Genomic DNA, 22826 nt, shown 5'->3' with positions numbered 1-22826 from the left:
CGGCGGCAGTGGTTGTTTTTTCTTCTGCTTTTCTAATCAATTAGCTTTAAGCGATAACATGTTCAGTAATATTCTAAATTGATCAACACCACAAAATAAATAAATAGATTAAAAAAAAAAATCCCCTGTGCCCCTTGGTTTCTGTGGCTGTTGGCTTCTTTCATATTTATAACGAGCCCCTCATACCCCTTCCCTTGTTTGCTTAATTGCTTAGCGAGGGCCTCGGTTCTGGCAGCCTTGAAGCCATAGGAAGCATAAAGAGGGTTCTCACGCAGCTTCCACCCTCTCCGTTCGATGACGTTCTACGTCAGACCTGCGGTATCTCAGGACGTTCTACGTCCGCCGCTTATGAACGTGGGTGGCGCTGATGAACACTCTCAAGGTTAGGTTACTTGTAAACATAAATACCCCCGAAAGCAGAAGATTTGACAGCCGTCGCCGTAGCTCAGAGGTAGAGCACCGGACGCGTAATTCGGAGGTCGTGGGTTCGGATCCCACCGGCGGCAGTGGTTGTTTTTTCTTCTGCTTTTCTAATCAATTAGCTTTAAGCGATAACATGTTCAGTAATATTCTAAATTGATCAACACCACAAAATAAATAAATAGATTTAAAAAAAAAATCCCCTGTGCCCCTTGGTTTCTGTGGCTGTTGGCTTTTTTCATACATAATGAGGAGATGTTTGTGCCATGGACGGTGAATTGCCGCCTGTGCAATGCGCCAAAGACCATGGACCATCTTTTTATTCTGTGCAATGATGCTAAGTTCTTCTGGGACATAATTACGACGAACGTACACTTGAGAAGGACGTTGAAATCACACGGATCAGTATACCCGTTTTTTGCCAGTGGAGAAAGACTGTGTTGTGCGGTGTGATCTATTTATATTTGTGGGACTATTTAGTTTCTGCAAGAGCCGCATGATGGACCGCCACGCCGAATCACCGCGGTCATCGAAAACCGTTTCGTGAGCTGTGCGCTTTGATGCGGGGATTATATTTTGCCCCGGAAGGGCCGCCTTGCTGCCTCCCCTATCTAGATGCATGAGTGGTGGTGGTAGTGGTTTATTTAAAAATAAAAAAAAGTGAACCAAAAGAGTGTTGCCGGCCGCGGCAATTGCTATCTAATATCTTAAGCACCCGAGCTGCAGCCGGCGGAAACGAAAGGGAAAGGGAGAGGATAGTGAGGAGAAGTGTAGAGGGGAGCGACAGCGAGAAAGGACAGGGTAGAGCTTTGTACACTATTTACAAAATACAAAAGTAATCAAGTTCGCGCCGCTCGCGCGCTAATGTCCAAGCATTGTCCGAAAATAAGTGCGCGCGAGCGGCCACTGCGCACAATCACTTACACAAGAAGTAAACTCTATGTATGTACATAGCCACGCGCACGTAGCGTCCTGTCTCGGACACTGCACTAGCGGCCGGGGTGGGGCGCCCGGCCGCGTATACCGTCCGAGGTAGCACCCACGGAGCGTCTTTCAGACTTTTGATGTTTAGGGAGGTGGGCACGTGCAGGGGTATGGTGGACTCGTATTACACACCTGATGCTTTGTGGCATGGGCTTACTCCGATTTTCCTTTTCGGCACTATTTCCATGCAGGAAAGAAAAAAACGTTCCCGTAGCTCGATTGGTAGAGCACCAGGCGCAAAATTAGGAGGTCATGTGTTCGGATCCTACTGGCGGCATGTGTTTTTTTCAATTTAATCAATTATCGCTAAAAATAATTACTCTTTAAGCTCCTATTGATGAACACCACAATTAACGTCCCAAGGCAACTCAGGCTATGAGGGACGCCGTAGTGGAGGGCTCCGGAAATTTCGACCACCTGGGGTTCTTTAACGTGCACTGACATCGCACAGCACACGGGCCTCTGGACTTTCGCCTCCATCGAAATTCGGCCGCCGCGGCCGGGATCGAACCCGTGTTTTTCGGGTCAGCAGCCGAGCGCCGTAACCACTGAGCCACCACAGCGGGGCACTAATTATTTTTTTTTAAAAAGGACATCCCCTATGTTCCTTGGTTTCGGTTGTTGTTGGCTTCCCTCATATGCGGCAGCGAGAGACAGATATAAGCCGCCCGTCAGAGAATTCAAGATACAGCAGTCTGAGAACAGAAGCTACTCGCTAGTGATTCGCATTTTTTTATATATATCAGCAGAACAATGTCAATGCATCTACATAACACAAAATCACTTCATCGCAGTTACATTTCATTTCAGTGGCACCTTTCTAGGCGTTTAGCGCACCCCAGCGAGCTCGTGCATTTCCGAATTGCCTTTTTGTGTAATTAGTATTTTTTTTTTCTAAGTATCGTACGTACCGCTGCTACATGCCCGCCTTTCATTGCTTATTTCCGTCGCGTGCAACAAAGAATGTTCGAATTCTTTAAAAAGAAAACACATGTATATTTCTTTGTATTGTAATAAGAGTATTATGTGTGTTATAACGCGTCAAAGCGGCTCGGAGTATATCAGGAATGGAGGACTCGAGATAAGCGTAGACCAGCTGGCGTTCCTCAGAGTGCACTCACATCGCACAGCACACGCGCATTTTTGCATTTCGCCGCTATCAAATGGGCCCTCGCCACCGGTATCGAACCCGCGACCTTGGCATTAGCAGCCGAACACCACGGCCACTGAGCTATCGCGAGAGGTCTTATTCATTATCTGCTATCTGAGACAAGGAATGCCTCAGAAAGTAAATGTTGCACAACGTGATTGGGTCATTGCGCCTATATATGCTTCACATATTTATGGTACTCGACCCAAAATAAAGTGAAGCTATTCTCACTCAGTGCTTTACGAGTTAAAGCAGTGCTAACAATTCGAGTAAAGCTGTACGTAAGCATCTGAAAGGGGGATACTGTTAAACCCAAGATTTCACATCAATCTGGAGCAAAATATTTTAGAATTACCAAAAGCACATTGCGGAAACGCCAATTAGCTTTCTTCGTAGGCACGAGACTTCTTTCAGTTTTGTTGTTGAACTGGATGCCATTTCGACTGGATGCCATTTTCGCACTCCATAGCGCCGACAGCTTTCGGTGGGTAAATCTACGCGCTGGCACATGCCATTTGGTCTGAAAAAAAAAGAAAAACAGTATGCCGCGTTGCACAAACTGTGCCGCTGAACCGAGTCCCGAACCGGTTCGGAACGGTTCCTTTGAATTGTTCCGGTTTGGGTTCAGTTCCAAGATGGCGAAAAAAAATTTGGGTTCGGTTCGGTTCCAGTTCCGGGCGAAAATTCTGGTTCGGTTCCGGGTTCAGGTTCGGTTCCGGTTCGACACCCTGCTCCAAACACGCCGACTGTTAGGATTTCGGTACCGAGAAGCTTGCAGTTCAGCTCCTTTGATAGCTGTTCAGTAAGGACACTTTTAGTTGGACGTACGCAGTGAGCTTGCGTACGCAACGACACCGCAGGTAACGAATGCGCATGTGCAGACAGAACGCAACGTATCTAGCCGCGCGTTGCGGACGCCCGCCCGCTGTATAGCGTAGCGTACGCAACGCGGGACGCTACGTGCTGCGTAGAGAACATGGCGGCGACCATCTCGCCCGCTTCGGACCGATTTCACTTCGCCGCTGCTTTCTTCAACGCGATGGCTAGCTCTAAACTGTGCTGTTAGCTTTTATTTTGTCTACTCTCACGCACACGCCAAAATATTAGGGACAAATGCCCCTTGTTTTTCAGATAATGAGGCGATTTTGACCTTTTAAGCCTAACTAACGTTGTGTACGTTTATCGTCATAGCAACCGCACCTGTCGAATAATTTTTTTTAGTCATGTGGCTACTTTTGCACTTCATTAAACATTATACATTTTTTCCTCCATTAAAAACAGTAATCTACTATACATATTGTCAAAAACTGAAAAATGTTCAGCCGAGCGCTACAGGGCTTTCAGTATTTGTCACTAGATGGCGACACAACGCGATACGCGACTGCTCTGTGGCGGCACGGCCAACTATAAGTGTGACGGGGGTGTCCTTTACAGCCATGAAGGAAAAAAAAACTGAGGAGGGAGCGACCGGCGACAACCTTGAAGCCTCGTCTTAACAAGTGAAGATATAGCAAAAAAAAGACAGTGTGTCCCCCCCCCCCCGTGATCGCACCACGTGATAGCGTGCGGTAAAGTCTAGCCCCGCTGCGCGCGCGCATGCGCCGATTAGCGCGGCAGACTAAAGGCCCATCTCCATGGACACATCGGAGGCGCACCAGCGCAGCGCTTACGCGCCCAGCGCCGCACCGCGACAAGCGTCGAAAAACACATGCAACTCGATGGCTTGTCGCGGCTGCCGCGTTCAGCTCGGCTCGGCGAAGCAAACGGCGCGAAGGGCCGTACCGGATGCCGAGAGAACTGCGTTCTCTGATTGGTTACACCGACTGCAAACCAGCGAGTCACTTCCGGCGCCGGCGCGAGCGAGGCGCGAATATCTGACATGGACAGATATTTGCCAAGCGCCAGCGCCGGCTCGCGTCGGCGTACGCTGGTACGCGTAGGCGCTGCGCTGGTGCGCCTCGGATGTGTCCATGGAGATGGGCCTTAACTGTAGATCAACTTCCTTGCTGTAGACGCCCGCGCCGCGGGTCGCGCATACGCGCGCACTAAAACATACCGGAATCAAAACATAAAGTATCGGCTCGGAGAGCGAAAAACTGAGGGAGAAAACGACTTCAAAACACTCGGCTTGCGAACGCTGGCCGCGTGACGTCATGCTCCCTCCTTAGTTTTTTTTTCCTCCATGTTTACAGCGTACGGAACGTAGTGAGCGTTGCGTACGCGATGTCGCTACGTACGCAGCAACTAAAAGTGTCTAATGAAGGAGCGCTGGCTACCAGTGTCAAACATAATTCTAGCCAGTTTTCTTCTGACTCTCGGCACATGCTGTCACAGTTTGGAGCAGAACTGCCGGTGTCGCGCAACACTGCGTTGCTTGTAGGCTGACTGGACCAGCGCCTTCATTTTTGCCCTGCTGACTCTCATCATGCGGTCGAGCGTCTCGCCGGTTGGGATTGAAGCTCGGGTCGCACATCGGAACTCGCTGTGGTGAGAACTTACCCTTCCCCCCCCCCCCCCCCTCCGTCGCCGGCCGGACAAAACCGGTTTGGTCCTCTGGCGCGGCGTTGCCAACTTACCGTGACCGACCACCATCGGCGCTAGGCCGCGCGCCGAGAACGTCGCAGTGTATCCGCGCCTTTAGGGCTGGCACGCTGGCGCTAGAAAGCGACTGCTGTCTCCCAGCACTTTGAGCATCATTACAATAATAAGTCCCGTACGCATGAGCATCTCTAACAAATTTTTTCGGCACGACTCGGCTTCCCATGTGAGATTATAGGTGCATGCACTGGCACCTGGAGGAAGGAAAACTCAGGAGAGACCCTTCGTATTCCCAATGCATTGGCGAAAATGTGGCGGAAGTGACGTCAAAATTTAGGCTTAAAAAGTCGGGCCACTAGCAACGGCGTGCGGCGTCGTCGTTGCTAGGGGCCCGAGTGTTTCTCGGTGACGGTGGAGAGGCTTTCGGCATGGTGTGTTCGGCCTTGCGTGTCTACATGCCTCGCGTCGTGACGTTACGCATGCATCTAGGATTGTTTTTAAATGCGGCGAATAACCGCTCATTTGATATTTTATTCGTCAAACTTGGTGTCCTTACGCGGAGCGATCGATGCATTGAAATGAATCTCGCGAACAGGTGGCACTCCGGAACCGCGCTTCGACACGTGAAGAAGCGTTGATTGTTTTGATCAGCGAACTTTTGCACCTCGCCAAACAGCACGGAAACATGAAGCCGCTCTCGGCGATGCTGAGCTGCGTTTCGAAGCCCACACGGCGTGTGTACGGTAGCCCGAGGAGGATGGTGCGCTGCGCTATAAGTGGCGCGCAATAATGTCTTTCTCAGCCTGGCGTCGGAAAAGGTTCACCGCACCTGTGCGCCGGTCTGTGTCTAGGTGCGTGTTTGCGGGGAGGGAGGTGTAGGAGTGTTCCGGCGAGCGGCGCGGTTTTTATGCGAAGCATATTACTAGAGCTACACTACAGCCCGTCGAGCGCGGCGGTGGAGCTACCATTGACCACGTGACGTTTAGCGTGACCACGTGACACCACGTGACAACATGACGTCACAGCAGAGGAGAGATGGGCTGCCGGCTCGCGCAGTCGGCCGCGGCGGTGGAAGCTCCACATCAGAGGCGCTGCAGCTGACCACGTGACGCTACAGCAGCGGTATAAAGCTGAGCTTGCCTCGCTCTCCGGGCACTTACGAGGCGGCCAGGTGTTGGGATGCCGCCTAGAAGCAGGGCTGATTTGAACGAGAAGCGAAAGCTTCAGCGTGCCACAGAGACCGATGAAGAGCGGGATGAACGTCTGGCTAAGCGGCGTGCTCAATATGCGGCTCGGCGACAACGTTCTACAACAACTGAAGAACAAAGCGAGGAACTTTACCAAGCCTAGCCATCAATATGCTTCGCATCTGACTAGGCTTAACCTTAGCTAAGCCTCAGCCATTTTTTTTATACCTTTCTTCTGCGAAGCGCTTGAACAACGTAGCGTCGGCGGGGTCTCTGTTCGTCGTACGCTCCTGATGCTGGCATCGGATCACAACGGCACACTTCATCCAAGCTGATCTTTTGCGGCCAATTTGTGCGTCAATATTTTACACTACTTACATGTGTCACGTCTGATTAAGTAAAAAGTAACCAACTGCGTCTTTTGCAATGCCGGTGTGCTATTGGTGCGGAAGTTTTGGTTGACAAGGATAAATTTGCTCCCAAGTGCAGGTACGAAAAAAATTAGCAAGCAACTCATGCACGTGCTAAACATATACACCTTTAAAATGTGTGCTGAGTAGAACAGCTACACTGCAACAGAATTTCTTTTGATATGTGTGTCTTCTGCAGGACATTTTAAACAAGACGATAATAAAAATCTCACTCGAGGACTTTCCAGCTCACCAAGTGAATTTGTTTGCATAAAATCTCCGAGCATTATGTGCACGTGCAACCACTAAAGAACACAGCATAACTCGAAGCCTTGTGTAACAAGGGACGTCTTGGGATAGTGCTGCTGCGCGCACATATGGGCTATTTGATTCATGCGTCTTCATCACATGCCGTGCACATCCAACGTAGATTATTTTTCCCTTAGTTCCAAGCATGGTCACCTATTTTCTGCTGGCTATAGTCTAACGACAATAAAACGGAGAGTTGAGCTAGTTGGTACATATTGCTGGGAAAAAACAGCGCTAAGACGAAGGACAAAGATAAGAGGACAACAGGACCGGCGCTGACTATCAACTGAAAGCTTTATTATAAACAAAACGCAATATATATCCATCGACAGCCAAGAGCCCATGGCAACACCAAAAGCTACAGTGATAAATAAATCACCTGGATCAATACACTTTAGTTCACAGTCATTAACTGTTACAGAGGGGATGCTCACCCACGAGTCACTGTTTTTTTTTTTGGATATGAAACGCTTCACTGATTTCCCGTGTTAGTTTATCCTTGTGCTTGTACAGGATCCTAGTTTCATTAAAAATGGGAATACATGATTTTTCAGAAGAATCAGGTTGGTTATTCTGGGGACAGTTCCTGTAATGCAAGGCCAAGTTTGACGATGGAGCCCCTTTCAAAGAAGTGTTGTGGTCTCTTAGGCGGGTGTTCAAGCACCTTCCTGTTTGACCTATATAGGTCTTCCCGCACGTGAACGGTACTTCATGCCATAGCCTCAGGTCATGCTTATTCTGGCAACCTTTTTTTGTTTTTCTTCGTTTCCTTTCCTCTTCCCTGGCCCTTCTATCTACAATGGCGCACAATTTGCCGAGCTTGTTTGGTTCAGAAAAAAGAACATCAATGCCATACCTGCTGCCTACTTGCTTCAAACGGTGCGACATTTGGTGAATGTACAGTAGAACAACGAATTTCTTTTTTTCCTTTTTTGAAGGCTCCTGTGGTTCATGCCTTTTGACCCTTTTAATTATCTTACTGCACGAAAGTAATAAAAACATCTGGAAAGCCCGCACTTCCTCTTAGCGCTGTTTTTTCCCAGCAATAGTCTAACGAGTGTGGCCGAAATAACACCGAAAGTCTTTGGCTTTCAATGCAGTGGTTGTTTAATAGCTTCAATTGGCAAAGTAATGCATTGAGCACAAATGCATATTGGTCAAAAACATTTATTAATGCTTTCTCAACCAACATAAGGAGCCACTGAACACATACGAAGTGTAGTGCTACAATATCAGTATGTCACTATAAACACACTGGTACCCCACACTGAAAGTAGAACAATTTTTTCGGGTAAAATATGCAAGTATGAATGTTAATTGGTGGCTGTCATCTGCAGATATTCTGTTCCGGCAGCAAAGTGTTCATAATAGTGGCCTGCAGAGATTTCATAATTTTAAGGACAAAACTTGCTACTATCTACAAACACAGGATGCCCTGCTGCTAACGCAGTTTAAAAATCTAGACCATGCATGTTTGATGCCGACAGGCCATATATAAGCAATAAAGCTAAATATGCAGTGTACAGTCATTCTACTAAACCAAATGATAGCGCAGAGTGAAAATATGTATAGAAAAAAAAAAGTTTCAAAAGGCATGTACATGAATGCATTACTTTACATGAAATTAGGGGGTGGGGCACGTCCTCGACTTTGACAGAATAAATCTTGCTTTGACAGAATAAATGCAAACACAGGATGCCCCGCTACAACTGCAAGAGACAGGTACCATGCCCATGTATACAGAGAAAGGGAACGAATTACCACTGTGATAAAATATGTGAAAGTTTTTAGACATGAGCAAAGCAATAAAGTGCACATGCCTGGTTATATTCACCTTAATTGCTTGAAATGCTGCACAAGACTGTTAAAGAAAGCCAAATGCTTCTTCCCTGGCTGTTGTGATGCAGAGGCTACAGCATTCAGCTGCTTAGCATGAGTTGTGTTATCTCAGCTGTAGCATTCAGATTTCATTGGCGAAAAAAAGCAAAAATGCCCATGTGCTGAGAGACAGTGTTAAAGACCCCAGATGGGCGAGAAAAATTGGTGACAGGTGCTTTGTGTGGCATCTCTTATAGCTACAACACAGCTTCAGGACATGAACTCCGCAAAAAAGACTTTACACAACGGCGCATAGATCAAATGTGTTCCTTGAAAACACAAAATGAACAAGGGAGGCTGTAGCTTCAGGGTTCTTGCCAGCATTTAGACAAGAGGGCTTGTCTTCGCCCACACGAATACAGTGCTCTTGTCGAAACATTGGCATTGACAAGAACCCCAAGGCTCTTTCCTTCCTTGTTCACTTTGTGATGATCACAGTCATGCCATGCCAGCTGAAAAGAATGTACAGGCGCGGACAAATGTAAACGGAGCACGCAACTGTCTTCAAATATTTTTCACGCGTCACCTAAATGAAATTTCCAGCGGTGGTACGCGCATGCCGGTAGAGGAGGTTGGTGGGCTTTCTTGTAGACAAACAACGCTTCTTCATTACCAACGGAGAAAAGGAGATTGCACTTCGAACGCAATAGCGTGCTCCGTTTACATATGGCCGCGCCTGTACGAGTGTTCTTCAAGCATTCTCCAGCACAACACGCAAAGCACGCATGCAAACATATGAAGAAAACAATATGTCTGTAATGTAATAGCAAAATGTGCAAAGTACATAAGATACCCATCTTCAATTTTCAATGAAGCACCTGAATAATTTGAAGACAGACAGATGAATTTATTTGAAAAAAACTTACTATGGAGTCAACCTGGAGATTTATGCAAAATACAAGTATACAGTTCTTTACCTGAGTAAGCTTCACGAAAATTTTCAGTAACCAATTGCTATTAAGTTTTTACTGTGATGAATGTACTCCTCGAGCTGCCCCTATCAACCATTGCTCAATCAATATCTAGCGCTAGCAAAGCAGGACATTATACGAGGTATGATGCACGTATTTGCATCGCGATGTTCCGTACTGCACTCTCAGCACACAGATTTCGTACTAATAGCATTCTTAATTCTGCGCTTAAAGACACACTCGGTAGATGAATGCTGCACTTCAGTGCGATGTCACGCTTGTATCTCACCAACATCGTAAGTATTGCACCACTCGTAAGTCGGAATAGATGCGACGACGCCAAGGGTGCACGGTGTCAGCCCACTTTCTTCGACGGAGCTTACTTTTCAACGAAGTGCTCAAGTGAACGCTGCGCAGCACGTTTCACTTGGCGTAAGCAGTCGATTCGATTAAAGGCTCACTTCAGAAACTGAAACGTCGTGCACGCGACTTGCAGCGTGAAACACCAAACCTGACTTATGACAATCCAAAATCTCTGCCTTGGTTGTAGATAATACATTGGTTGTAGATGGTGCTAGTCAAAATCTTGAAATGGGTCTAGTGTCCAACACACCACACCACACTCTTCTTGTTGCGTCGAAGCGATCGCCTGCAATAGTGCGGGCCTAGGTAGGCAGCCGCGAACCGTGGCGGCCTTGTCGCTTTTGGGAGCGGCCGCATAACCATGGCGTTGTCTGCAGGGTCGAGCAGTCTTCTGCTGTGGCGTATCACTCGCAAAGCGATCGCTTTCCGCAAGACCCTTCCTACCTCTCCTTTCATCAGGCTCCATTGCTCGGCTTAAGCAGCTGTGACGGTGCCGGCATTGAAATGCAGGACGATGCAGAAGCGTACGCGGACACGACGAGACGCAGGCCTGACAAGAATTGATATGCAGCGCGTTCGAATACTCCGCGAGCGTGTATACATCTGCCTGCCAAAGGGGGAACCTTCATGAGCTGAAGGCCCAGCGGCCGGTCTTTTACATGCGTGCGTGTGGGACCGCGGCGCCATCCTTGGGGACGGCACGGAAGCAGTTTTTCCGGCCAAAGCCCTTCTCGTCCTGGAGCTCCCCTCTTGCTCTAAGCGGCCCCCTCTCAAAACCCCTAACAGATCACGTATGAGTCTCGTTAAATCTCGTACGGTGCCCGGATGTTCTCGTTTCAGTGCCCGGATGAGTGGAATCCAGTGCGCGGATGTTGGCACTCGGTCTCGGCGTGACGTCACTACACTGCTGACAACGGGAGCTAAAAGAATTTCATGCTTAAAACACTCTGACGACGCAGCGAACGCAAATACGCACAACACATTCAGAAGTTTCTCTTTCGAGCGACGCGGCGCTACCCGAGCCGCGCGAGACCGTCGCCCCGAAGCTCGGCGGAGAAGGAAGATTGTGAGGAGAGAGAAAAGCGGAGGAGTAGAGACGAGCCAACTTCCGGTTGCGAGGCGACTTCTCAAAAAGTGACGTCAGGTCCTCTCCTTAGTTATGTCTTTCCAGCATGACTGGCGCACTGCCGCGGCTCTGCGGTGCAACACCGCCGGCCCCCATGATTGAGGTATGGTGGCCACCATAATTGAGGTACACGTAGCAGAGGAAGTCAAGCTCCGCAAGCATGTTTTCTTCCTTTGTCGCACTGCCGCTTGGAATCTGCGTGCATCGAGGATTGGGCCGGCAGTCGTCGGGTGTGACAGCCGCTCAAAACTACGTCGTAAACGATTGCCACTTTGATTGGGCAGCTGCGCTAGTTAGCGCTGCTCGAGCTTGTCGAGGAAACAGCGACAACAGATGGTCGCGGGTTTAGTTCCCCTCGAATCTGGGATTGAAGCTCGGATAGCGGTCAGTGACAGCAGCGCTTCCGTGAAACCAGAGGCGTCCGGTTTCACCCGGCACAGAAAAATGATCGGCGCAACGTTAAGAGATCGAAAACGTGCGGAGTGGATGAGGGAACTAATGCGTGTTTATAACATCTTAGTCGGAATCAAGAGGAAGAAATGGACTTGGGCAGGACATGTAATGCGAACGCAAGAGAGAAAGCAAGCGTGCAGAGGGCCGCAGAAAGTTAGGTGTGCGGATGAGATTAAGAAGCTTTTGGGGATAAGGGGGCCGCAGCTGGCGAAGGCCAGGTTTAAAGGGAGACGCCTGGCAGAGCCCCATGCCCTACAGGGGGGGTAGTCAGGCTGATGATGATGATGCAGAGGCTCTGGCTTTATAAGCCTACTGTTGGCCAGAGGCACGATCATACTATTCTTACGTTTAAGGGAGCAGCATTGCAGGCAACAGGAGGACGCGTTCAGCGACCTTTCTTTTGAGTTTCCTCCATGTGGATCCCAAAGGGCAAGCGGTTGGATGTGAAGTATTTTCGTAATCATCGCCCTAGTTAAGGCTGTAAAAAGAAAGACCTCACCCGTTTCAGCCCAGTTAACCCTTTCCTGCTCTAGCTTCAAGCACCCATCCCGATGAAATTTATGATCTAGCCACATGATTTTTTGCTGCTCCCTGCTGTGCGACACCTTTTATTCGAATGCACTCGTTTGCATCCAGAAGCATGTTTCGCGTCATTTACGTTTGATCAGAGTCTTTAGTCTTCCTTTGATGCTTGTCTCGCAGGGCTCCGACGCGCTGGCGCTGCCGCGGTAACCAAGCGGAAGCAAGAACAGGACGAGCCTTCAAGCGTGGCCCCGTGGAGGGAGACCTGCCGGAAGAGGTCGCGGTGTCCGGGGCTACATCACTGGCGTTGCAAAAGATGGCCGGAGCCCTCAGCCGCTACGCTGGTCTAAGCGTCGACCACCGCGAGCCATGCACGAGCCAGGAAGGCCGCCTGTGCCAAATCTTCGGCAGCTTGAAAGCTTGGAACAGCTTCCTCTGGATGATCGGGCTGGAACTGCAGGAGAAGTCTGCCTCGGAGCTCTCCCTGGTGACGGCTAGCGACGGCACGCGCCTCGCGGAGATGGCCACGGTGGACGAGAAGGTGTTAGTGAGGAAGTACCTGTACCATTTGCTGGCCGAGCACCACTGCGTTGTCGAAGCGACCATCAATGACGCAATCCTTTCGGATCATCAAGACACCATTTGCCACGCAATTCGCGACAGTAGAGGGTTGAAGAGGATCACGCTGGCGTTGAAATCTCCTAGGGTACTCTTCTCATGGATCCACCTCGCCGATGCCATAGCTTCACTGACGCGGCTGGAATCGCTCTCCTTGCGCGGGTACATACAAGGCGCTCTGGTCGCCAATCTCGCACCTGTGCTGGCGGGAACTGCTTCGTTGAGAGTCTTCTGTGCTGACGACATTTGTGTGGAAAATCCGCCCGTCAACGTCTTCATGGAAGGGCTCTTCAAAAACACCAGCATCACGCAGTTGTCGCTCACGACTAAAGTACTTGGCCGCGGCATCCGGCGCTCTAGCTCAGGTAACCTGTATGCCGGCCTTGCTGCATACCTACGGGCGAATACGACGCTGACGTCATTGAAGATAACTGCTCCACAATGTGGCCCGGAGATCGACGTCCGAACACTCTGCCTGGCCCTATCGGAGAACACGGTGTTGACTAGGCTAGATGTAGAGCTGTACAGGCTCAGGTCGGACTATGCCACGCCGATTAAGTGCCTTCTGAACAGCAGCAAGTCGCTGAAGTACTTCAGCCTCGCCTACCACTATATCGATCGCTGCGGTGCAGTCAGCAATGAACGTAGAGATCCCGTCCACGTTCTGTCTCTTATGCAGTACTGCCCACAGTGCTGCAAAACCCACTCAGAAGTAACTGATCGCGTGAGGCCATGGATAAACGCACTGCTGACCGACGGTATGGCCCTGCAGGAACTGACATTCTCTATGTGGGGCTTTTGTCTCTTGGAATGCCAAGGATTTCTTCAAGCAATGGCCAAAAACAAGACTCTGCACCAGCTCACCATTAATGACCTGCATTGTAACACCTTGCCGATATGCAGCGCTCTCAGTGGAAGTGACGCGCAGAAAAAGGTTGTGGTCAACGGCAAGAGCACCGTCATCTACCCAGAAGACACTCCGTCTAGCAGGGGCCACTTACCGCCGGTGCCTTTCAGCATCCTCCAAGCCGCTGTTACGCAAGTGACCACGACCAGTAAAATCCAGCTGAAAGTTTTCTCGATTCTGTGCGTCACCGGTAAAACGGATCCAGCGTCAACGGACATCGTTCAGCTGATAGAAAGGGCACGTTTCATCAAAAAACTGACACTGCGTATTCAGCGAGAGTGCTGCAATAAATGCTGGAATCTATGCGCACCCGCTATATGCGACGCATTGTGCAGCAATTCCTCCATCAGGACTCTCAGGGTCCATTTCGCGAGGAGAGGCCACTTTGACACGGCACCGTTGGCCAGCCTTCTGCACCGAAGCCGGACACTCCGCGAATTCACATTAGAACCTCCGTGCCCCGACGCTTTCACAGAGTTCGTCTCGGAGCTCTTGAAGCCCGAGTTTGAAAACAACTACACCCTGCACAGGCTGAAGTTTTCTTACCAGGGCGCCGAGATGATGAACGAGCGTCTGACCATACAAGACCTTGTGCACAGGAACCGGATCTTGCTAAAGCACGCTGCTGGCTACGTCACCGGCACCACTCTCAAGTACACAGCAGAGGCCTTTGAGAAGGTCTCCGAGTCCCCCGCACTGATCGAGGAGCTCGAATCGGTGGCGTTCATCGAGGAGGCTCGAGCAAAGCGACTGGTTGCTGGGAGAGCCCTCCGACTGGCGAACTTCACCGAGTTCATGCGCCTCGCAGGCGTGGTGTTCGATTCGGTGGAGTGCCATCCCAGCGAGGACGGGAAAAAGCAGCTGGCTGACCTGCCCGAACTCTGCCTCCGTCACATACGGCAGTTCTTGCGCCTGAGCGACGTTCTCGCATCCCCGCAGTGAGCACAGAGCAGGCCAATCACCATCCAGTCAGAACTACCACGCGCAGTTTTTATTTTTTAACGTTCTTTTTTGGTCTTGTTTTTGGTGCATAGACAGGGTCCTATAGTCAAAACGTGAAGAAAGGAGGGGGATGGGGGAAGAGATAGCAACAGGGCAGAGTTGGTCAGGGAAGAAATGGGAGTTAATCATAGGCGAAATCAAGAAGAAACTGGCGTATGATCTGAAGGCAAGTTAACTCTTGGTCGTTAAACAGACCGATTGCTGAGCAAAACGCGTCAAGAGTTTATGGTGTCTCGTAATGTTTGAATTGTGCCCTGCAGTACCGAAGAAACAAGCATTTATAATTTTAATTTCGTGTTGAATACGGCATAGAGTACTCAGCATACAGTACTTCTAACAAAAGTGTTTCGGAATCAAGCACATTATACAGGAAGCTTAAAATTCAGTATTCTGTAAAGGAATGGAGCCAAAGAGAAGGCAAGCGTAGCAGCTAGGGAAAGGCAGAAAGGCAAGTGGGTGGATGAGATTTGGAACTCTCCGGAGATATGGTGGCTGCAGCTGGCACAAAACCGTCTGGGGATGAATGGAAGAAGCCTTTGTCCTACCGTGGGCGCAGCTTGGCTGATGATGATGATATAGTTCGGAGGAACCGGTGATTTTTTTTCCCCATCTGTGATAAAGTGAGCAGACAGACTTAATTCAAACTCAAAGCTCGAGGTGTGTGTGTGGGGGGGGGGGGGGAGTAAATAGGCGGCTTAGCAGATTTAGAGAGGGTAGAGTGGTTCGCCGCAGATGGCACGTTGTAGCGCTCGTTTGAGTGTGAGCGTAGGTATGTTAGTCACTGGAGAATGATCCAGCGAGTTTACTGTATGTGGGTTGGGAGCACCATCCACCGGCACGGGGACGCGAAGTCTGTGTCCAAACTCATGAACGCGCGCTCATTTATAAGGTTGCCCTCAAGCCCAGGACCCCAATAATGATTTGTTGGGGTGGGGCTGGCATTTTAGGCAGCATGTGGACGCGGTGCATTAGCGGGAAACTCTGTATCCTATTTGAGAATTCCCTCCACGTTGTTATGTAATCCCAGCAATAGCAGTTTGGGGCTATTACCGTGTCGTCATAGGCGTAGCTTTGCTTTTACATTTATCAGCGTTTTGTGTTCAGAGTTTAGATGTGTTTCATTGAGCTTATGATATGCTTTTAAGATGCGTATGCTATCTTTTATCTTTAAGTATGACTGTTTGGAGAAGCCTTTGATGCATTGTTTGAGTTTGCAGAAAGTGCATGCTGTGTACCGCCTTCATGCCTTGCTGCAGGTGCAGGGCAAGATGAAATTTTTGTACTGTGCGTACGGGTTTGCTGGAAAGGATTATTTGCGTGGAAGGAGCCGGGATGGGAGTTTTGATTAGAGGCATCTCAGATCTCGTGGGCGCTCAGGTGAGGCCCACAGATTGCGTCTGTGTTTGCATAGTGTTGGTTGCTGTTTGTACACTATGCTGCCCGTGCCCAGGAATTTCCAGTGGTGGACAAGAGTGTGATATCATCGGGAAATATATTGAGTGTTGAAAGTTGGAGGCAATATCAAGTAGCATAGGTAGCGGAGTGACGGCGATGTTAAATAGAGGGAGCGATAAAACTGATCCTTCTAGAGCGCCGTGGCTGGTTAAATGGACGGTGGTTGTTGTGAGTGCTCCCAACGTCCCTGTCGCTGGGCGAGGCAATAGGAATCCATGCACGCATCTCCATGCACGTGTGTCGTGTTCTGTTGTTCCTGCAGTCTGATACAACTGAGGCTGTCCAACCTATCAATGGTGTATGCGAAAGAGATTGGGTCATCTGACCGCGATGTCATGTAGATCGGTCGACACCTTTGGCTGGAGAGTACGCTTTGCGAGGGGTTAGTCGATTCTTCCTTGACTTAACCCTAATACAGAGCCGATCGAATGTGGTCTTGACTGTCGTTTTCAATGGCTTTTTGTTTGCCTAGCGCGAGTATTGTTTTGGCGGTGTGGTTCTGTATCGAACTGTTTGGCAGCGTTTCTATTATGTTAAGTTTTATGTTATGCTTCAAAAGGCGGGTTGATAGCCCCAATAAATCACTTACTTATACTCGTCTCCCGCTTGATGGTGTTTCGCAGCAACAATTTTTTTCAGCAGAGATTTGATCGCACTGTTCTCTTCCTGAGATTTTCACTTTAGGTGCACCTGACTACTGCAGCTGCATGCGCCCGTAGCGTCATCTGCGGAACAGAGAGATTCGGTAGGTCCTGTTATCCGGTAGCGCGCGAGATGTACAGCGATAATCAGGTATAGAGAAGACAGAGGCTGACAAGCTAGAATTGCTGTTTATAGATACAAAAATCAGGCTTTACGTCTTCAGTAAATGGTCTGGCGGAAATTTTTTTATTCGAGATGTTTGCCATTAGGCATAATGAAAAAGGGAAAGAAAGTTATAAGAAGGAGTGTAAACAAGGGTCGCTTAAAAAGTGGCAAAAGTAAGTTCTCGTTAAAGCGATTATCATGAGTTCACTTGCAATTGTCGCCTGTGTAGTGAATTACAAGTAACGCGCCTGAACTATTATGAATGCGCCTCAGGTTGCCTCGATGGCAGACGAAGAAGTTGACGACGAAGTGTGCCGGCGCGCGGCTCCTGCTCTCTGGCTGTGTAGACTGACTGTGATTTTGCTGCCGTCCGCTCAGCTGTTTGGCGAACTGTATAGCTGAGGTCACTAGTACGCGAACCCCCTTTCATTTGGTGGAGGTGCGGGGCATGTACGGGTACATTCGCCAATACGTCCGCTCCTGCATCGCCTGTCAGCGACGCAAGTCTCCCGCGCCACGTACGAGCGGCCCCTTGCAGCCATTGCCGTGCCCGGCTCGCCCATTCGATCGTGTTGGCGTCGACCTCTACGGCCCGCTGCCCTACACGTTATCTGGGAACCGCTGGATAATTGTTGGCGTCGACCACCTAACCCGATATGCAGAGACCGCCGCACTACCCGCTGCCACTGCTCGTGACGTTGCCCACTTCCTGCTGCACAATTTTGTTCTCCGCCATGGTGCGCCGCGCGAGTTGCTCAGTGATCGAGGCCGTGTCTTTCTTTCGGACGTGGTGGAAGCCCTCCTCAGAGAGTGTCGCATCATTCATCGGACCACCACTGCCTACCACCCTCAAACTAACGGGCTGACTGAGCGCTTTAATCGCACTCTCGGCGATATGCTCACCATGTACGTCTCGTCAGATCAGTCTAACTGGGACTCTGTGCTGCCTTTTGTGACGTACGCATACAATACCGCCACCCAGTCAACCACCGGATTTTCCCCTTTCTACCTGTTGTATGGCCGTGAGCCGTCCTCCACAATGGACACGGTTTTGCCGTACACTCCGGACGCCTCCGAATGCACGCCCCTTTCCGAACTCGCCAAGCACGCCGAGGAATGACGCCAACTGGCCCGTTCTTTCACCTCGGACTCCCAAGGTCGCCGAAAGCATGAACACGATGCCCATCAAACCGCGCACGCTTTCTCTCCAGGTTCATTAGTTTGGCTTTGGGTCCCCTCCACTACACCAGGACAGTCTTCGAAATTTCGCAGAGAACATCATGGCCCTTACCGCGTCGTCGAATCAACATCCCCTGTTAATTATATTGTAGAGCCGCTTACACCCTCTTCGGACTTGCGTCGTCGCGGCCGTGAGCTTGTCCATGTCAGTCGCCTCAAGACTTATTACGACCCGCTCCTCTTGCCAGCACCATAGGTCGCCAGGATGGCTCCTCTTCCATCCCGGGGCCATTGTAGTGAATTACAAGTAACGCGCCTGAACTATTATGAATGCGCCTCAGGTTGCCTCGATGGCAGACGAAGAAGTTGACGACGAAGTGTGCCGGCGCGCGGCTCCTGCTCTCTGGCTGTGTAGACTGACTGTGATTTTGCTGCCGTCCGCTCAGCTGTTTGGCGAACTGTATAGCTGAGGTCACTAGTACGCGAACCCCCTTTCACCTGCAACGTCCCATCTTAGGCCTACCTTCCTTAGGAAGCGTCGTCTCACGGAGGCTGTAGCCGGGCGTGTCCACAGCAAGTGTTTTTCGTCACACTGGTCGGGCGCAGCACCACAATGGGGCTCTTGTCAGTCACTTCGAAACGTTTGTCACGCCACCGGTGACGCACAGAAGTAGTCAGGGCCGCTCCTGCCCGAATCCGGCGCACACATGCCTCCTCTCGAGTGAGGCTCCGGGGGAGAAGGTACGAACACGGAGGAATTAGAGCGCGTGTTCGCTGATGCAGAGCCTGTTTCTCGGAAACATGGGACAGGAACGGATCTGGGGGAAGAGGGGAAGGTGGCGGGATGCCTGATGTGTCAAGGTGTGTCATTGCATCCACATGAATATTATGCGTATCTTGCGCATGGCCGCGAATCCAGTGTATACGCACAGGACAGGGGTGTTTTGTGCAAAGTTGGTGAATGGATTGTGTAACTTGGAATGTGCGCCGGACAGCCTTAAACTGCTTAAGGGCGGCAAGGGAGTTGGTGTTAATTTGAACAATATCGAAAGTGGGTACGAGTGGATGGGAAGCAATGGCAGTGTGTGTCTCTTGAAGCTCCAAGGCAACGAGGAGCAAGTATCCGCGCTATATGCAGTGCAGGAGTTAAGATGAGGATGGGAGGGACTGTAAACTGCGGTAACTCCCTGCAGTTCTGTGTGTGATGCATCGGTGTATATTATGCACCCTGAAGGCAGATGCGCGGCTGATATCGGCAGCGAAACAGAGGAGCGATGGTCTGTGAGTTGACAGTATGACCACGGAGGAAGAGTCTGTAAACGATGAAGCTGAAGCGAGATCTTGCGTGCTCTGTTTGCCTCACGCTGGTCGATGATTTCACTTATACTGTATTAAGTTGAGCGTGCTCTTGTAGAATGGGTATGGGTGTGATACAAGGAAGATAAGTTATGGTGCGCATAACCTCCCGATTGATTGATTCAAGGGAGTCCCACTGCCGACGGGTGAGGCGATGAAATTGGGCCTGGTACACTATCCGCGGCTGGAGGATGGAGCGCACAGCTTACGGGTCGTATCAAAACGCGCTCCTCCAGAGCGCATAGCTATGCGTCCAATCAGACCGAGAGTGGCGTGATCCGATTTACGGGCTGCGTTTCGCCACGGAATCCCAGTCCCAGATGTAGGAAGTAGAAGACCTAGAATACGCACACTTTCTACTTGAGGAATTGGAGAATTATCTACCGTGAAGGTAAAAGGTGCTGCTTTCCGTAAGCCACTTCTTTATTTATTTTATTTATTTATACAGAATACCCCTAAAGGCCCTCGAGAGGGTATTACATAGGGGGGGGGGGGGCACAGGCAATTGAACAGAATAAAAAAAACCCACAAATATAAAACAAACAACAAAAGCACAAATAAGACACACTGGATGAAATAAGTAAGCAAAAGAATCAATCAAAAGCACAAATAAGACACTTTGCATGACATATAAGTAAGCAAAAGAATCAAAAGAATGGCAGCGCGGCAAAGAACGAAGATTACTGCATTATTAAAATTATACAAACAGAACACTAATACAATGAATCTTTTTAGTAACAAACCCTGCAAAAAAGGAAGCCATGAACAAATAAAATAACAATGTATGCGAAGAGTTAAGCAGTAGTTATTGAAGATATAAGTTTAAAATATTTATCAGGATCAGTGGTGGTTGCGATATGTGAAGGCAGAGTGTTCCAGTCAGATATTGTGCGTGGTAAGAATGAATGCGCATAGATAAATGTCCTGCACGTGAAACGTCTAACTTTAAAGGGATGATCGCGGCGGTCAAAAATCGAAGTAGGCAAAGAAAAAAAGTCGTTATGAAGTGATGGATGATGATAAAGTTTATGAAAAAGTGACAGTCGTGCAATTTTACGGCGGAGACATAAATCCTGGAGACCTGCGCGTTTCTTTAAGGCTGTGACGCTGGTGTTACGTGAATAATCGGAGTAAATAAAACGAACGGCGCGGTTCTGCAATGATTCAATGTTATTTATTAGGTAAGATTGGTAAGGGTCCCAAATAGCCGAGGCATATTCAATTTTAGGTCGAATTAGAGTGGTATAGGCATGAGCACGGAGGTGAGGAGGAGCATGCTTTAGGTTATGTTTTAAGAGACCTAATGACCGATTAGCAGATGCAAGCATAAGGTTAATATGGTGGTTCCATGCTAAGTCTGAATGAAGGTGAAGTCCTAAGTACTTATACGTGGTGACTAGCTCGAGTGAGCTATTATTTAAGGAGTATGCTGTTTGAATTCGAGACATTCGGTTAGTAAAAGACATCAATTTAGTTTTTGAATGATTAAGTTGCATAAGCCAGGTTGAGCACCATGCTGTTACTGAATCCAGGTCAGATTGAAGGGATTGGCAATCGGTGTTAGAATAAATTTTGCGATAAATTACACAATCATCAGCAAAAAGTCTGATATGGGAAGAAATGGAATCCGGTAAATCGTTGATAAATATTAGGAAAAGTAAGGGGCCAAGCACACTTCCTTGTGGGACGCCAGAGTGTACTTGGCTGAAAGACGAATTGTGGTTATTGACAGTTGTAAATTGAGACCTGGAAAACAGAAAATCTTTAACCCATGCAATGACAAGAGGGTTAATATTAAGCAGTGCTAGTTTCATTAATAACCGGTTGTGTTTCCAATGCGAATGAAACATGATTTATTACACGAGAGGGTCAGACCCAAAGGGGGGTAGTCGTGATGTTAAGGCATACAGCGCTTGCTGGAGCGCCGACTGTTGCACAGACGCATCTGGATGACAAGACCACAAAGTTATGTCGTCGGCATACGGAAGGACGCGCACAGAATTAATTTTCTGTAGGACTCGGACAAGAAGTACAAAAGTTACGTTAAATAATGTGGGGGCGAGGACGGAGCCCTGGGGTACACCGCGGTTGGAGGTAAAGTGACCAAAATGTTTCCCATGGGCACGTACACTGAAGGTTCTGTTTGTTAAAAATGAGTGAATTGAAAGGAGAAAGCGATGCGGGAGATCCAGATCTTGAAGGGTGTCAAGAACTGCGGAATGAAGGACGTTGTCATATGCCTTTGTGATGTCAGTAGCGATCGCCGTACGAACAAGAAGACTGGGGAAAATGGTTAAGTACGACCGCAGCCAAAACAGCAAAAAGACAGTCTTCTGTTCCAATGTGAGGGCGGAACCCAATGTGAGGTTCTGGATAACAATCATTCGATTCCAGCCACCATGACAAGCGAGCTGCTAGAATGTGTTCATAAAGCTTGCAGAAATACCAAATGTAGATAACCATAAATATCTGGCAGTGCGGATGAGTGAACGCAAAGGAAGGAGTTCTGTGACAGTGCAATGGAGAACCTGAAGAACCTGAGATATCCTGAAGAACAAAACCTGCAGACAGCATAAGTACGAGGATGAGGTACGTATTCGCCCCTACGGAAAAACAACCGCAAGCGATTGGTTATATTATAAAGGAGTGAGAAATTATACAGCCGTTCCTCAAGTGAACATGCCAGATCAAGGCAGAGATAAAAAGAAAAGTGGTAGGGTCTTAATGTAGTTAAACTGAGTAGATGTACGTTGGCATGTGTTTAGCCTGGTTGGTTCACGGTTTTACTTTGCTGGGTCTTCGGCACATCTGGCGGCGACATCAGTTCGATAGCAGCATTAGCAGATCTGAACACGACGATGTATACTATGCAAAACGCGAGAGTGTTGCAGTTTAACACTCGGCGTGGTTGGCTGCGGCGATAGCATATGGTGCAGTGGCGAGCGAAACTGACTTGTTCGCGCCCCACCGGGGGTTCGAAACCTAGTCGCTACATTATTTCTTCATTTATGGTTTGTCCAAAGTTACCTTTAAGATCAGGCATCACGCAAAATCTGTGCACAAGTTAGACCTCGTAAAGTAATTCTTTAGCACTAAAAAAGACTGAACTTTTTAGACAAGCACAGGGCCCCACCGTGCTGGCTTCAACACCGACTTCCAGACTTGAACGCGCCGATTTCAGAAGAGTTGAAGCCGGCGCCACCGTGTTCCTTTTTCTTGTGTGCTCTTCTAAAAGTTGCGCCCTTTATCGT

At 49.1% G+C, this 22826-nt stretch overlaps 1 protein-coding gene across 1 annotated transcript in view; it reads left to right on the top strand.

The window, feature by feature from the left end:
* LOC149352307 (uncharacterized) overlaps positions 1-15417 on the top strand; it is a 23682-nt gene extending 8265 nt beyond the window's left edge. The window contains exon 2 of the mRNA XM_089575682.1: positions 12432-15417. Within this exon, the coding sequence (XP_089431808.1) occupies positions 12432-14718 (2287 nt within the window). The 3' untranslated portion in view covers positions 14719-15417. The remainder of the gene's footprint in view (positions 1-12431) is intronic.
* Positions 15418-22826: the final 7409 nt, after the last annotated feature.

This window comes from Amblyomma mixtum, chromosome 3, assembly GCF_055824585.1.
Source record: "Amblyomma mixtum isolate Tamu chromosome 3, ASM5582458v1, whole genome shotgun sequence".
NCBI lineage: Eukaryota > Metazoa > Arthropoda > Arachnida > Ixodida > Ixodidae > Amblyomma > Amblyomma mixtum.
Note: the sequence above shows the minus strand (reverse complement) of the source record. Positions and strands in the feature narration are given on the sequence as shown.